Source organism: Panthera uncia (genome assembly GCF_023721935.1).
Source record: "Panthera uncia isolate 11264 chromosome A1 unlocalized genomic scaffold, Puncia_PCG_1.0 HiC_scaffold_16, whole genome shotgun sequence".
Classification (NCBI taxonomy): Eukaryota; Metazoa; Chordata; class Mammalia; order Carnivora; family Felidae; genus Panthera; species Panthera uncia.
In genome coordinates this window covers 26,346,458-26,363,735 of record NW_026057576.1, presented here as the reverse complement: position 1 = coordinate 26,363,735, position 17,278 = coordinate 26,346,458, and the positions used below count along the sequence as shown (strand labels likewise).

The following is a 17,278-nucleotide window of genomic DNA, read 5'->3' as shown; positions in this document are numbered from 1 at the left end:
TGATTAGAGGGAGCATGTGTGTTTTTTTTTTTTTTTTTTCTGTGTTCCTATTTATATTTTATTTGGCTACAGTATTAATAGGTATTTAGCATTCGTTCAGTAATTATTCATTCTACATGCCAGACATTACTGTGGAGAGTGGGGTATAGTCAAGGACCATATAAAGATATTGACCTTAGGAGTGTATATTTTAGTGGACACAGACAATTAACAAGTGAATGAATAAGTAAAGTATATACTATGTAGAAGTGTTGACTGCTTATAAGAAAACTAAATCAGGCTAAGAGTTTAAAGAATAACAGCAGAGAGGAATTGATACTAGATGGGTCAGGGAAGGCCTCACTGAGAAGATGAGAGAGCAGATGTGAATCTCTGAAGAAAGAGCTATCTAGGGACTGAAACACTGCAGAGGTCCTGAAGTGGAAATGAGCTTTGCAGCAAGAATAACCCCAGTGAAATATGCAAAGGGAATAGTGGTAGGATAGGGACCAGATCATTTGAGGCCCCATAGACTATGATCAAAACTGCGAATTTTACTTCAAGTATAATGGAAAGCTTTTGGAAGGTTTTGAGCATGGGGGCAACGTGATTTGCATTTTATTTTATTTTTAATGTTTATTTATTTTTGAGAGACAGAATGTGAGCGGCGCAGGAGCAGAGAGAGAGGGAGACACAGAATCCAAAGCAGGCTCTATCCAGGCTCTGAGCTGTCAGCACAGAGCCCGATGCGGGGCTCGAACTCCCGAACCATGAGATCATGACCTGAGCCGAAGTCAGACACTTAACCAACTGAGCCACCCAGGTGCCCGTGATTTGCATTTTAGATGATCACTTTGCTGCATGGAGGGTCAACAAGAACAAGCCAGAGTAAAAGCTCTCAATCCAGTTAAGAGGGTATTGAGATACTTCAGGTAATAGATAATGGTGGCTTGAAATACAGGAATGAAAATAGTGGCATAATTCCTTAATTCAGTGTTACTTATGTCTTTCCATATGTTTATAAATAATGAATGGAGAGAATTTCAGAAATTATTTCTCTTCTGTTAAGGTGATATTCAGTAGATATATTTATATTATAAATAAAGGACTCCCAAGTTTTGTAGAACGGCATTATTTAACATTGTAAAGGAAGAGAGAGCAAGAAAATGAGAAAATTTTCACTGCTCCGTGGAGGCTCACGGATAAGGTAGAATAATTTAAGAGATTGTCATGGGTATACTAAATAGAGAAATAATGTGTCCCTCTTTCCTTTTCCTTTGTGGGCTTGAGTTAAGAAACAGTTTTTGATAAATCTGGCCCTGTTTTCCCCCACAAAATACTACTGTTGCAGTTTGCAGTGAAAATATTTTTTAGAACATCTTTATCATCATCACTGTCATCATAATTATACCTCTGTGAAGATAAGGGTGTTTTAAACAATTCTTTAAATATTAATAATTATAGGGAAACTGAGAAATTAAATATGTGCATGCTTTCTCTTGGCACTAATGATTCCAAAAAGTCAAACTTCATAAAACACAGCATTTACAATGTTTTGATGTTATTAATATGATTCATTATTAAACCAAATAGGGTTGTTAAAAAAAATAGGAATTTGTAACTGTGTGCCACTAAATCTCTGTCGCTCAAGAGAACCTAGAAAGCATTCAAGGTTCAAGTTTCTATATTTTTAAAAAAAAAATTTTTTTAAGGGAGCCTGGGTGGCTCAGTTGGTTAAGCATCCGACTTCAGCTCAGGTCATGATCTCACACTCCGTGAGTTAGAGCCCCGCCTCGGGCTCTGTGCTGACAGCTCAGAACCTGGAGCCTGCTTAGGATTCTATGTCTCCCTCTCTCTTTGCCCCTCCCCTGCTCATGCTCTGTCTCTCTGTGTCTCAAAAGTAAATTTAAAAAAATTAAAAAAAATTTTTTTTAATGTTTATTTTTGAGACAGAGACAGAGTGTGAGCGGGGGAAGGGCAGTGAGAGAGAGAGAGACAGAATCTGAAGCAGGCTCCAGGCTCTGAGCTGTCAGCACAGAGCCACCCCACCCCCCCATCCCCCCCACCCCCGTGAGGCTCAAACACAGGAACTGCTAGATCATCACCTGAACCAAAGTCAGATGCTTAACCGACTGAGCCACCCAGGCGCCCCTCTATGGGTTCTTTTTAAATTTCTTCTTGAAGTTTGTTTTCTCTGTACTTTATTTAACATCATTTTGTCCTTAAATCTCATCTTTGTATTTTCATACCTTTTTTTCCCCCCATTTTTCTTGAATACTACCTGGAGTAATTTTTTCATATGGAATGCGTGGATGGTAAATGTTTTAAGTTCTTCTCTACTAAACGGTTTGTTTCTTTTCTCTCATTGTTAGTCATCAGCTGCTGGCTCCTTGGAAATCTGGTGAGCCAGTATGAGGGAAGAACAGAAGTTTCTGCTCAGGGGCCAACTGGCTGGCTCAGTCAGTGGAGCCTACAACTCTAGGCTCATGAGTCTGAGCCCCATATTGAGTGTAGATTACTTAAAAAAAAAAATCTCTGCTCAGACTGAACCTCAGTGCCCACATACATGCTTTCCTGTATACTCTCAGCCACATTTTCTGGTAACTGAGACTCTTAGCCAGATATTCTTGTGTTCTTATTCTTACTCCTTTGTAAGCAGCCTGTTTCGGTTTTCTTTTGTTGTTTGTGTTTTAGGTTTTTAGTTTTTTGGTAATTTTTATTTGTTTTTTAACTCTGGAAGTTTTGGGTTTTTTTTTTCTTTATTACTGATGTTCTGAAATTTCACAGGTATTCTCAGTGAAATTTAAGTGAAAATTCCCTATCTTTTATTCTGGAAGATTCTCCTATACTTTTTCTTTAATTATTTTTTCTTTTACATTTTCTCTCTTTTCTGTTCCTGGAACTCTTACTAGAGACACATTGGACCTCTGAGTCTATCCTTTATGTCACTGAACAGTTTCTTTCTTATTTTTCATCTTCTTATCTTTTTGTTTTACATTCCACAGTATTTCCATAGCTCATCTTCCAGATCACCAGATTGGGTTTTAGCAATGGCCAGTCTGTTATTTAATCCATCACTAAATGTTTTACTTCAGTAATATTTAATATCTCTTTTCATAGCAATTTACTCTTTTATGGATATAAGATACTAATTTGAAAATTGTCAAGTCCTCTTCTGCTTTCTGATTTACCTCCTTCCTCCAAAAGCCAGTTGTTACTTGTTCATCTTTGTTCTGTTTTATTGCCCCCCGTGGTATTGGATTTGTTCACATGTCTGACAATCCTTGGTTATTGGTTATTGGTGTATGTTTGTGAGGACTGAGTTGAATAATGTAAGTGTTATAATAGTATAACAGTTTGGTAAACTCACTTTATTAAAAAAAATTTTTTTAATGTTTATTTATTTTTGAGAGACAGAGCACAAGCAGGGGAGGGGCAGAGAGAGAGGGAGACATAGAATCCGAAGCAGGCTCCAGGCTCTGAGCTGTCAGCACAGAGCCTGACGTGGGGCTCGGACTCACAGACCATGAGATCATGACCTGAGCCAAAGTTGTACACTTTAATGGACTGAGCCACCCAGGTCGCCCCTGTACATTCACTTTAATTGAACAAGAGTGTTGATAGTGGGCTGTGAATACAAAGATGGTTTATGTCAACAGGCATGTTTTCCAAAGCAAGGCACCCAGAGGCAGGCTTGAGACCTCCAGAGAGAGGTTGAGGAAAGATTAAGCACTGTGTATATTTCATTCCTTGGCATAACTGTCCCCCTCACTGGCCTCCTGGGTTCTGTAGTGTGATCTGCTAGTACTCTCCTTTGCTTCTGTTGGGACCTACCACCCACAATGAGATACATCTCAGGCTAGTAGTTGTTTTTCTTAGCCAGAGGGCAAAAATGGCAGGTGGTAGGCCCCTTATGCTCTGTGTTAATGGAGTTAGAAATGGTCATCTCTGCTGTTCTGGTTTAATTAATTATCCTGATGTCATTATTATATTTGTTGACTCTAAAGTTAGTGCTTTCTTTATTTCCTGGGAAGGCTTTTCCACTTTCCTCTGGTGTTTGAAGCTGCAGTGATGTTTTTGTGTCTTTAATTGTAATCTTACCTGTTTTCAGCTCTCTGGTTTTCTCTTTGTCTCATTTCTTGTTTTCTAGGCCTCATATGGACTTTTCTGTTTAAAAATATCTCTCTTCTTATTTCAGAGGCACTTTAGGAAGCAAAAGACGTTTTTTTATTCAATCTTCTGTTTTGAACCAGTAGTTTTTTTGCTTGACCTTTCATATGTTAGTGTCTGTTATAAACTCAGTCAGTGTTTACCCCTAATTTTTTTTCCTGGGGAAGAAACCCAAGTCACTCATCTTCTTCTGAGGCTTTTCTTTTTCTTTTTAATTTTTTAAAATGTTTTTATTTATTTTTGAGACACAGAGAGACAGAGCATGAGCAGGGGAGGGGCAGAGAGAGAGGGAGACACAGAATCCAAAGCAGGCTCCAGGCTCCAGGCTCCGAGCTGTCAGCACAGAGCCTGATGCGGGGCTCGAACTCACGAACTGTGCAATCATGACTTGAGCCCAAGTTGGACATCTAACCGACTTGGCCACCCAGGCACCCCGAGGCTTTTATTTTTCTATTTGTGAAAATGTCCCTTTATTTGAATACAGTTTTTAAAAATTGGACTTCTTTTGTTTTATGGTTAAGTGAATTTCATGGAAACAACGCAAATTAAAATCGTACCTCTGTGGCTCTATAAACGAAATAGATTATTGTAAATAATAGGAGATTATAGTTTATGGTAAATTTATTTCTTCTTAAGATTATGGAATGATATAGTTCTTCTTTGGTTGTGTGGAGGGCTTTTGTATTTCAAGCTCTTGGCTGAGCCAATTAACAAAGTTTTGTTGAACTTGGTTCATTTCATATCTCCTTTGATAATATGTGACACCATAGCATTTAATGCTAATTTCAGAACGAAAATGATTTTGAGGTATGTTGTTTATGTGTATGCTTTATAGATAGAATAACACAAAATAATAATTTGTAAGGTGCAGGGTATATTTCAAATGGCAGCATAAAAGTCGTGGCATCCTGTTTCTGTTCTTGGAAATTCTGTTAGAAAAATATAACCATTTACTCTATTTGATGGAGTTTTTGTATAGTTAAACTGTTCCTTATGGATATGCAGAGATTAACTTACTCATAAGAAGGTCAGTGTTTTAGGGTATGAGTCTCATCTAGATGCTATATTTTAAGTAGCTTTTTCTAGGGCACCTGGGTGGCTCAGTCGGTTAAGCATCCAAAATCAGCAGAAGTCCTGATCTCATGGTCCATGGGTTCGAGCTCTGTGTCAGGCTCTGTGCTGACAGCTCAGAGCCTGGAGCCTGCTTCGGATTCTGTGGAATCCGAATTCTGTCTCTCTCTGCCCCTCCCTGACTCACTCTGCTGTGTCTCTGTTTCTCTCAAAAATAAATAAACATTACAAAGAATTTAAAAAAAATTTAAGTAGTTTTTTTCTGTGTCTCCTTTTCTACCTGGGCAAACCAGAAAGTAAATCAATTGCTCTGATACAATACCTGCTGTTAGGGCTAATGAGTTTCTGACTCGTGGGGTGACACTTCATGAAACATCAGTTTATCATGTTTATTATGCTGAGATTTTGGAGTTCCCTAAGGTAAATAAATACTTACAGAAATGTCAGGGAGTAAGGTACGTATCTAGTAAAAATTTTGATCTGTTGAGAGAAAACTTAAAACTAGCTGTTATTCCTCTGTGAAGTCCCCTTGTTCTTTATCTAATCTCCATGTGCATGTGTGTGTATAATTGGTCCAGGTTACTATGTGTACTTCCATAATTTGATTCTTTTGCTCCCCTTACAACTTAGAGACGGGTATTTTTAGTTTTCTTTCTAGATTGTAAATTACTTGAAACTTGAAATAGTACGTCATATCCCTCACGGCACTGGTGCGTTGATACATTAGCATCTATGTGATAAGGATGGAACTTGACCTGTCTCTTTTGAAATGTTGCTGGCATGTAATAGGTGCTGAAGTGTTTGTGAAATGAATTAATTGCCAGGGAATTATTCCCAGGTGGAAATTTATATCAAGCTGTTCAAAGAGAGCAGCTTATATAAATGACCAGATCTGGCTCCCTGGGACTCATTTTTAAGTTTGTTTTCTTGGTCTTTTATTTAGTCCTCCTTTTTAAAAAAATTATACGAATAGTCTGTGTTCATTGTTGAAAACTTAGGAAATAAAAATAAAGAAGAAAAAAATTATTCATAACATCACCAACCAGAAGTAACATTTTAGAGTATATATACTTCCAGAGTTTGTTTTATGTAAACATACACTTATTTATCTTTCCTTACAAAAATAGAGTTTCATGTTTTAGAAACATGTATACAATACAGTCATCGATGCATTTTTTTTTTCCTTCTAAAGTTGAGTTCGTGCATCCTGTTGCTTTGTTACGAGCTCCTAAAGAGCTGTCTCCCATTCCTTCTCTCCTGTTCTCTCTCAAACCCAGTCTCATCAGACTCTCACTCCTACTCCCTGCGACTCTTGTCAAAGACTTTGACCTCTTTGATAAATCTAGCAGTCAGTTCTCAGCTCACATCTGATTTGACCTACAGAAGTGTTTGAAACTTTTTTCCTTCCTTACTTTGGGCTGCTTTTCCTTCAGCCTTACTGCTTGGTCCTACTCAGTCTGCTTACGGATTCCTCTCCTTTTGTGTGCCCCTAAAACCTGCAATCTCTAGGGCTCACTGTTTGGACTTCTTACCTACTCTTACTCCTTAGGTGATCTCATTCAGTCTCATGGCTTTACATACTGTCTGTATATACTCGTGACTCCTAAATGTTATCTCCAGGTCAGACTTTTCCATTTAGATATTTAACAGACATTTCAAACTCAATATATCCAAAACCAGTCTCCTGATACCTATTACCCTCAATAAACAACTGCTCCCTCTCTAAGTCATTTAGTGGCAGTTTGGCAATTTAGGCCAGAAACCTTAAAGTCATTTGCAGTTTAAGTTCCTTGGAACTGAGACAAAGCAGACAGACAGAAATTAGCAATCTGGTAGTTCATCAGGGAGTGCTTTTAGGATCAACAGCTCCAGAAGGGAAGAGAAGGAAGGACAGAAGGACAATTTAGGCTGCAGTAGGCCTCAGCCAACCCCATAGTGAGCTCTGAAGCACGGGTAGCTCATTGTGGTTGTCCCAGGTTGGGGCAAGGAGCCACAAGACTGAATGATGTCACTCGATAAGTGAATATAGATAGGAAGTTTAAGGACTGAACTCAATGAACTACAATGTTTATACCCCCATATCAACCAGTCATTAAATAGAAAACTGCCCTGGGAAGGGGGCCTGAGCTTGACTTTCTTTAGCCAAGGCAACTCCTCTAACGAGTCTGACAGCTGAGTGCTGTCTGCCAGCAACAGCCCCAACGTCCACGAAGTAAGTCCTTCACGTCTGAAGGGGGAGCTGCACGTGTATAGCAGTGTTTACTGCATCATCTTTAATCCCTTTTTCATATCCCTTATGTAATCTGCCAAGCAAATTATTAGTTTTCCTTTCAGAATACATCTAGAATGTGACCAGTTTCAAACTACCTCCTCTATTACCACGTTGGCCCATACCACCATCATCTCTTGCCTAGGTTATTGTTATCTCGTCTTAACTGGTCTCCTGATTCCCTCCTGCACCTTTCTTCCTATTCTTCACGTGGTATTTAGAGTAATCCTTTCAAACGAAAGCCAGATGACATGACTCCAGTGCCCTGGTTTCTCCTACCATTGAGAATAGAATCCTAAAGATTGCTGCCACTTACAGGGCCCCCCACAATCTGGCCCCTAGTTGCCTCTCTGATACTACGGTCTTCCTTGCTCATGCATTTCCAGCCACCTTTCAGTGACCTTTCAGTCCAGTTTTGTGCTCTCTCTTGGCCTTGCTGTCTGCTATTCTGACGTCCTCCCCACTTTGTCAGTTCCTCCTCTTCCTCTTCCTTCTCTATCAACCAGTCCAGTGGGTAAAAAAGATGTGTGTCATATCAATATTAAATGACTTGTCAAGGTTACCCAATGAGAAAATTATTGCAGAGCTTAGGAAGACTTCAAGCCTTTGCTTCTGTTGATTTCTTTGATTCTGTTTTATCTTAGTGTAGAAAAATCAATGTATTTGAATGTGAAAAAATTGTTAATGTTTTTTAAGTTCGTCTTGGTCATAGTTTCTTGTAAAGGATCCTTGTTTAGTGCCCTCCCCCCCTACAGTTTCAGGTTGCCTTGTAGTAAAATGCATTACTCTTATTGCCGCTATGATAGGTTTGAGGTCCTGCCGCCTCATACATGCAACTAATTATTTCATGCTCTTTCTTTCCTGTACAGAGCCTTTCATCCTACTATAAAGGAGGATTTGAACAGAAAATGAGTAGGCGAGAAGCTAGTCTTATTTTGGGTATAAGGTAGGTGAGCTACATAAGTCTTATTTTATTCTGTGGCCAAGCTTGTCTTGAAAAAGGGAGAAAATGTTACAGTAAAGTTTTCCTTATATTTTAAATTATGAATAGGAAGCAGAGGAAAAAATACAAAATTTTTACATTTTAAAAGCCCAAATCCCTAAAAATATCAGGCAAAGATGTGATGTGTCCTTATTCCTTAACAAGGGGCTCTGAGCTCTTATGTTGGAATACAGTACTAAAATTTCAAAGCAATTGTCAAAATCTCCCTTACTGTGATACCCCATTCTTTCTGAACTCAGTTTTATGATTTATTATCTATCATATTTTCTGTTATAATATAGGATCTATTTCACAGTTCTTTTCTATTTTCACAATTTGACATCTAGCATATTTTATTATAATTGTTTCACCCTAGTATCTATTGTGTGACTTTGGACCACATAGGAGAAAGCTAATGATGTTGTGTGATTGCTCTGTGATAACATTTAACACTTAAAGTTAAGAATATGCCCCCTGCCATTTAGTTGCTAGTCGCTATATTCATTTGTTTACCTTATGTTCCCTTAGAGCCCACTCAAATTTTTGTGGGGGTTGGTTACAGTATGTCATCTGCAGCAGATCTTCTGATGATTTAATCAACATCATTAAGCAGAATAGGTCATAAAGTCCTGTATTGATACAGTTTTTTGGATCTCTTGTAGATTTGCACATTTTTAAGGCCAAAACATGTTATTATTTCTTTTGACTTAGCAAGAAAAGATAAGGGATAGGGAGCAAAGGAAATGGTTCGGTTGAGCTTGGTGCTTTATTTAAATATAAGAGATGAAGTTTCTTACTGAGAATAGGTTTTAGGTAGGGGAGGGAACCAAATTAGGAAGTTGGCTCTATTTCTGACCATTCTTTGCTTTAATATTATTCAGGATGGCCTTGTTATTTTTCTGGAACTATTATTGGACCCCCATAGCATCCCATTCATAGTCTTGAAATGTGAATATGGAACTTACTATAAAACCAAACACAAAGGTTTTTGAGACTGTCAGTCGATATCATCCAAAGCATTCCTGTTGTTACAACAGATAATTAGGAGTTGACTTAAGATTTCTGTTTTTAAAGGTTTATCTTGTTAACCTAGAAACTGTAGAAAATTTCACAAAGATGATTTGCTGGTTAAGCGTATATACTCTCAGGGAGTCTGGGTGGCTCATTTGGTTAAGTGTCAAACTCCTGATTTCAGCTCAGGCCATGATCTGACAGTTTATGAGAGTGAGTCCCAGATCTCGCTCTGCGCTGACAGTGTGGAGCCTGCTTGGGATTCTCTCACTCCCTCTCTCTCTCTGCTCCTCCCCTGCTCACTTGCATGCACATGTGCTCTCTCTCACACTGTAAACTGAAAAGTATATGCTCTTAACAGGTGAATGTGTCCTCATTTGTAAAATAGAGATAGTAATAGTTTCTGTCTGGTAGGGTTGTTGTGAAGACCGATACATAGATAATTCTGCACGTAAACACAGCACTTAGTGCCACAAGATTAGAGAACGCCACTCGGTCCCGTGAACCCCACTTCCCAAGTCCCAGTCACGTGCATTCCAGGGAACAGTTTGTATTCCTTGATGTAGGCAACATGATATTTAAAGTTATATTTCAATTTCATGGTGAAATTGTCTGTACTGGAGATCCATCCGAGCTTTATTTAATTTTTGTACTGTGTTTAAGAACTAGGATTCTCCCATCCTGTTTAATCTTTAGAATAACAAATAAATGTCTTATGTATTAACAAATAACAACAAATACCAGCTGAGCCAAACAGATTCTTATCCTGCTTCTGTCACTGAAGCACTGCATTATAGGATCCAAGTCAAGTTATTTTTAGCTTTTCTGCCCTTCAGTTTCTTCATTTTTGAATGGAGTTAGTAATATTTAGGCTTGTTGAAATAATATAAAATGATATGACGATACCTTTTTATAATAGTGCCTACCAAATAACAGATGCTAAATAAATGTTGGCTCCTCTTTCTTCCCGTTTGTATCACAAATGCAGAAGCTAAATATTTGCCCTTTACATATTAAACAGAAAGGTAACCCTTATTTGCTTTCCTCTAGCCTTTTCTTTCAGTCAGGTAGTGTTGTGTTTTTTTTTTGTTTGTTTGTTTGTTTTTTTTATTTTTGGGACAGAGAGAGACAGAGCATGAACGGGGGAGGGGCAGAGAGAGAGGGAGACACAGAATCGGAATCGGAAACAGGCTCCAGGCTCCGAGCCATCAGCCCAGAGCCCGACACGGGGCTCGAACTCACGGACCGCGAGATCGTGACCTGGCTGAAGTCGGACGCTTAACCGACTGCGCCACCCAGGCGCCCCGGTAGTGTTGTTTTTGAGAAGACTCTTCAAGATGTGAATACGTTGCTGTGGCTCCCTTCTCTGTGATCATTGAATCTAAACTACTTAGACTATGTAACAAGTAGGTAAAGGCACAGTGGAGCTGACTGTTGATGACCTATTAAAAAAATACTCTATATGCTATTAGATGAGTCTATGCATTTTTATTGATTTCTCGAAGCCTAAAATATTTTACCAAGCGGCCCAGGAAAACTATTGTTCATACTTGTTACTTTCTGAAATGATGCACATTTGAGATTTTCATACTTTCTGAACACTTCTGTGGAATTATGTTAAGCTAAATGTTATTCAGAAGACCAATAGTAAAAGTGATGAAACCAAAACTGCTCCATTTGCCACGAGATTAGAGAACACCACTCAGTCCCATGAACCCCACTTCCCAAGTCCCAGTCACATGCATTCCTGGGAACAGTTTGTATTCCTTGATGTAGGCAACGTGATATTTAAAGTTATATTTCAATTTCACGGTGAAATTGTCCGTACTGGAGATATATCCGAGCTTTATTTAATTTTTGTACTGTTTAAGAGCTAGGATTCTCCCATCCCGTTTAATCTTTAGACTAACAAATAAAGGTACTAAAGTGTATTAGATTCCTAGAGCCTTAATATAGCAGTCAGGAAAAGGGAATAAATTCTGCAGGCACACAAGAATATTTCCCTTATCCCCAGAGCTCACCACTAGGACTCTGATCATTATTATCTTAAAGGCATAATGTTTTGAATGGCCGTACTTGTACATAGAAACTTTCCTTGCGTTTCTTACTTCCTTCAGTATAGTTCAGTGGTTGGCAGACTACATTGTACATAATGCTTTATGGACTTTTATGTACAAAACCAAGTGTTAAAGGCAATGTAAGTGATTATGAACGATAATCTATGAGATATAATTATCAAGGATAATTTTCAGATTTTGTCCTACATGCTAAATTAAAGTTTAATATCCAGAATAAGATGCAACTTACCATTTATACGCCCCCCCAAAGAACATAGAATGTACATTTGGATTTTACCCAACTTACATCTTCATTATCTAGTGGTTCACATTTGATTTGTTTTATGAAATGTTTTTTAAAGCGCCTCTTTTTCCATTTTAAGATTTTCTGCAATACAGTAATCCTTTATAGTGTCAGTGTTTGCTAATATAGAGCCATTATTTGAAGGAGTTTACCTTTTAGAGCCATTTTGTTTTGGAGGACTATATAAAATGCATTAAGCACATATTGCATATTCAATACTGGATGCTATTTTAAGATACAAATCATAGCTTCTGCTCTTTAGTATCTACCTTAAGAAGACATGTTAAATACTTGCAGAACAACTAGAAAGTATAACTAATAAAGGAAAGAAGGGTTGTAGAGCACCACAAAAGAGAATGAGAAATGTAAGTTTGCGGCAGGAAACTAACCATACTGGAATTAAAAAAAATAATGTGTGTTTCATTTCTTAATAGGCAATTAATAAAGTATTCACAGCCATGATGTAATTTTAGTGACTTATTTTTCAAAACTTAGTAGTCTTTAGAATCAGACACTGTCTTGATTATCTGGGAAGTATCTACAAACCAAAAAGTTAAGTTTGAAATGGTCCCCCAAAGGACTTTCATAAGCCAAGAGGAATACCCTAAAGTCCTTATACTAAAAGACTTTTTTATTATTAAAAAGGTTTTTTTAATTTAAAAAATTTCCCTCTTGTTTCATTGAGATATAATTGACATATAACATTGTATGTTAGTTTAAGACGTATAACATAATGATTTGACATGTATAATATGTACAGATTGCAAAATGGTTACCATAACAACTTTAGTTAACATCCTTCACCTCACATAGTTACAGATGTATTTTTTCTTGTGATGAGAACTTTTAAGATCTACTGTTCTATCACCTTTCAAATATAAACTACAGCATTGTTGACTGTAGTCACCATGCTGTATATTCCATCCCCAGGACTCACTTATCTTATAACTGTAAGTTGTACCTTTTGACTACCTTCACTCATTTCCCCCACCCTTCTCCTCTTGCCTCTGGCAACCACCAGTCTGTTCTGTTTTTGGGAGTTTGGCTTTTTTAGATTCCACATATAAATGAGATCATACAGTATTTGTCTGTCTTTGACTGATTTTTTACTTAGCATAATGCTGTCAGGGTCAATTCATGTTGTCACCAAGTAGCAAGATTTTCTTCTTTTTAATGACTGAAAAATATTCTGTTGTATATGTGTGTGTGTGTGACATTTTTCACTCATTCATCTGCTGATGGACACAGGTTGTTTCCATGTCTTGCTACAGTGAACATGGGGGTGCTGATATCTCTTTGAGAGACTGATACTTTTTTTTAAGTTTATTCATTTATTTTTGAGAGAGACAGAGACAGCATGAGTGAAGGAGGGGCAGAGAGAGGGAGAGAGAATTCCGAGCAGGCTCCACACTGTCAGCACAGAGCCCAATGAGGGGCTCAGACACAAAACCAAGACATCGTGACCCGAGCCGAAACCAAGAGTTGGACAGTGAACCGACTGAACCACCCAGGCGTCCTGAGAGTGATTTTATTTCCTTCAGATACATACCTAGAAGTAGAATTGCTGGATCATATGGTAGTTTTATTTTTAATTTTTTCAGAACCTCCATACTGTTCCATAGTAGCTGTACCAGTCTACATTTCCACCAACAGTGTACAGGGGTTCCCTTCACGTCTTTCTAACACTTGTTTGTCTCTTGTCTTTTTGATGGTAGTCATTCTAGAAGGTGTGATGTGATATTTCATTTTGTTTTGATTTGCATTTTCCCTGATGACCAGTGATGCTGATCACCTTCGCGTGTACCTGTTTGCCATTTTATGTTTTTGGAAAAATGTCTAGTGAGATCCTCCACTCATTTTTTTTTTTTTTTTTAACGTTTATTTATTTTTGAGACAGAGGGAGACAGAACATGAACGGGGGAGGGACAGAGAGAGAGGGAGACACAGAATCGGAAGCAGGCTCCAGGCTCTGAGCCATCAGCCCAGAGCCCGATGCGGGGCTCGAACTCACGGACCGTGAGATCGTGACCTGAGCTGAAGTCGGACGCTTAACCGACTGAGCCACCCAGGTGCCCCATCCTCCACTCATTTTAAAATGAGATCTATCTATCATCTGTCTGTCCATCTATCTATCTTTGCTATTGAATTGTATGAGTTCTTTATATATTTTGTATATAACCTCTTATCAGATATATGATTTGCAAATATTTTGTCTTATTCCATAGGTTGTTTTTTCACTTTGTTGATGGTTTTCCTTTCTGTGTAGAAACTTCTTAAACTTTGATGGAGTCCCATTGTTTTAATTTTGTTGCCTAGCTTTTGATTTCAGATTTTAAAAATTACTGCCAAGAATGATGTCAAGGGGTTTACCCCCTGTGTTTTATTCTAGGAGTTTTATGGTTTCAGGTCTTTAGTTCAAGGCTTTAATCTATTTTGGGTTGATTTTGTGTATGGTATAAGATAAGGGTCCAGTTTTATTCCTTTGCATGTCAGCTGTCCAAATTTCCCAACGCCATATTGACAAGACTATCTTTTACTTGTTTTACATTTTTGGCTCCTTTGTCATAAACTAATTGACCATATATACATGGGTTTATTTCTGAGGTCTCTCAGAACTGTTTCATTGATCTGTGTGTTTCTTTTTAAGTTAATATTATACTGTTTTGATTTTTATAGCTTTGTAATATACTTTGAACGCAGGAAGGGTGATGCCTCCAGCTTTGTTATTTACCAAGATCTTTGGCTGTTTGGAGTCTTTTGTGGTTCCATACAAATTTTAAGATTGTTTGTTCTATTTTTGTGAAAAATGCCTTTGGAATTTTCATAGGTCTTTCATTGAATCTATAGATTGCTTTGAATAGTATGGACATTTTAACAAATTTCTTCCAACTTATGAGCATGGAATATCTTCTATTTATTAGTGTTTTCAATTTCTTTCATCAGAATTTTATAGTTTTCATTGTACAGGTCTTAACTTCATTGATTAAGTTTATTACTAGGTGTTTTATTCTTGATGCAATTGTAAAAGGTATCATTTTCTTTTTTTCTTTTTTTGGAGAGAGAGAGAGAGTGTGTGTGTGTACATGTGAGCAGGGGTAGGGGCAAAGGGAGAGGAAGAGAGAAAATCTTAAGCAGGCTCCACATCCAGCACAGAGCCTGATACGGGGCTTAATCTCACGACTCTGAGATCATGACCCGAGTCAAAATCAAGAGTCAGATACTTAACTGATTGAGTCATCCAGGCACCAGTGGGGTTGTTTTCTTAATTTCTCTTTCTGATTATTTGTTATTAGTATATAGAAAGGTAACAGATTTTTGTATATTGATTTTATATCCTCCAACTTTATTGAATTTGTTGATCAGTTCTAAGTTTCAGGGTTTTCTTTATATAATATCATGTAATCTGCAGTTTTACTTCTTGGTTTCCAATTTGGATGCCTTTCATTTCTTTATCTTGCCTAATTGCTCTATGACTTCTAGTACTATGTTGGATAAAAGTGGTGAGAGCAGGCAATCTTGTGTTGTATCTGATCTTAGGGGAAAAACTTTGAGCTTTTCACCATTGAGTGCGATATTTGCTATGCATTTGTCATATGGCCTTTATCATGTTGAAATATGTTCCCTCTATACCCATTTTGTTGAGAGTTTTTATCATGAGTGGGTGTTGAATTTTGTCAAATGGTTTTTCTGTGTCTTTGGGGAGATCATATGATTTTTATCCTGTATTTTGTTTCACATTTATGGTGTTTCACATCGATAGGTGGATGTTGAACCATCCTTTCGTCCCTGGAATAATCCTACTTGTTCATGATGTATGATCCTTTTACTAATATTTTGTTGAGGACTTTTGCATCTATGTTCATCAGGGATATTGACCTATAATTTTCTTTTCTATAGTGTCCTTGTCCGCTTGTGGTGTCGGGATAATACTGGTCTCATAAAATGAATTTGGAAATGTTTCTTCTTTTTTTTTTGAAAAGTTTGAGGGGAATTGGTATTCTTTAAATGTTTGGTAGATTTCATTTAAGCCATAGGTCCTGAGCTTTTCTTTGTTGGGAGGTTTTTGATTAATGATTTAATCTCATTATTAATAATTGTTCTGTTCAGCTTTTCTGTTTCATCCTGATTCAATCTTGGTAGGTTGTATGTTTCTGGGATTTATCTGTTTCTTCTACATTTCCATTTTGTGGATGTATAATTGTTAATATAGTCTCTAATGATCCTTTGTATTTCTGTGGTATCACTTTTAATGTCTTCTCTTTCATTTCTGATTTTGAGTACTGTCTTCTTTTTTCTTGGTGAGTATAGCTAATGGTTTGTCTATTTTGATTATCTTTAAAAAAATAACTTAGTTTCATTGATCTTTTGTCATCTTTTTAGTCACTATTTCATTTATTTTTACTCTAATCCTTGTTATTTCCTTCCTTCAGCTAAGTTTGGTCTTAGTTTTTCCTTTTTTTCTAGTTCCCTTGGGGATAAAGGAGGTTATTTATTTGAGCTCTTTCCTTTTTCTTAATATAGGCATTTATTACTATAAACTTTCCTCTTAAAACTGCTTTTGCTGCATCCTATAAATTTGTTACGTTATGTTTCCATTTTTTTGTCTCAAAATATTTTTTCTCTTTTGATTTCGTCTTTGACTCAAGACATTTTTTATTCATAGAAGAATGTTTTATATGCTTATTGCTTTAATATGTTTGGTGATCTGGTATTTAACCTCAGAAGATTAGAAGTAGTAAGTAATGGTCAAGGAATAGCTAGAGACTGGAACAATGGCAGAATCAAGGCTTGACAGCTGATAGCAAAGGAGGCAGTTCTAAAAGTAAATAGAAAAACTTAAATGGAAAGCATTCTAGAACTCTTTAAAACAAGGGTAAGCAAATCTCTGCAGACCTTAAGAATTTCTTTGCACTTAATTTATACTCATGATAATACTTTTGAGTCCTTCAAGAGATGTCAAATTAGGTTATTTATACCCCAGTTTTGAAAGGAAATATGTAATGTACTTTCATAACCATCCTTTGTCTTCATAATAATTACTAAAAACTATTTATTTTTGAACACTTTGAACACTGTATATGATGTTATGCTAATCCTTTTACTTGCATTATCTGATTTATCCTTAGAATAATCCTGGGAGGTGGTTTATTATGTCCATTTTACTTAGGAGAGTTTAAGTGAGCAAGACAGAGTTTTGTAGCTAATGAGTGGTGGAATCTGGATGTTAAACCTATGTCTGAATATCTCTCTAAAAGTACCTACTTTTTAGCTATTGCAGTGTGGTTCATTCATATGAATTAAATTACTTTGAGTTTTGCAACAGCCATGCTATACTTTAAGTCAGTTGCTATTATCCCCATTTGAGACCCATAAATACTAAGTAGCTTAGATAAGATAATATAGCTATTAATAAGCAATACCAGAATTTTGTTGTT

General features: G+C 37.1%; 1 protein-coding gene across 1 annotated transcript in view; it reads left to right on the top strand.

Moving 5' to 3' along the window:
• Nucleotides 1-17,278, top strand: part of DNAJC15 (DnaJ heat shock protein family (Hsp40) member C15) — a 68,633-nt gene that overhangs the window by 33,435 nt on the left and 17,920 nt on the right. The window contains exon 4 of the mRNA XM_049647456.1: nt 8,359-8,435. Coding sequence (XP_049503413.1) covers nt 8,359-8,435 — 77 coding nt within the window. The remainder of the gene's footprint in view (nt 1-8,358; nt 8,436-17,278) is intronic.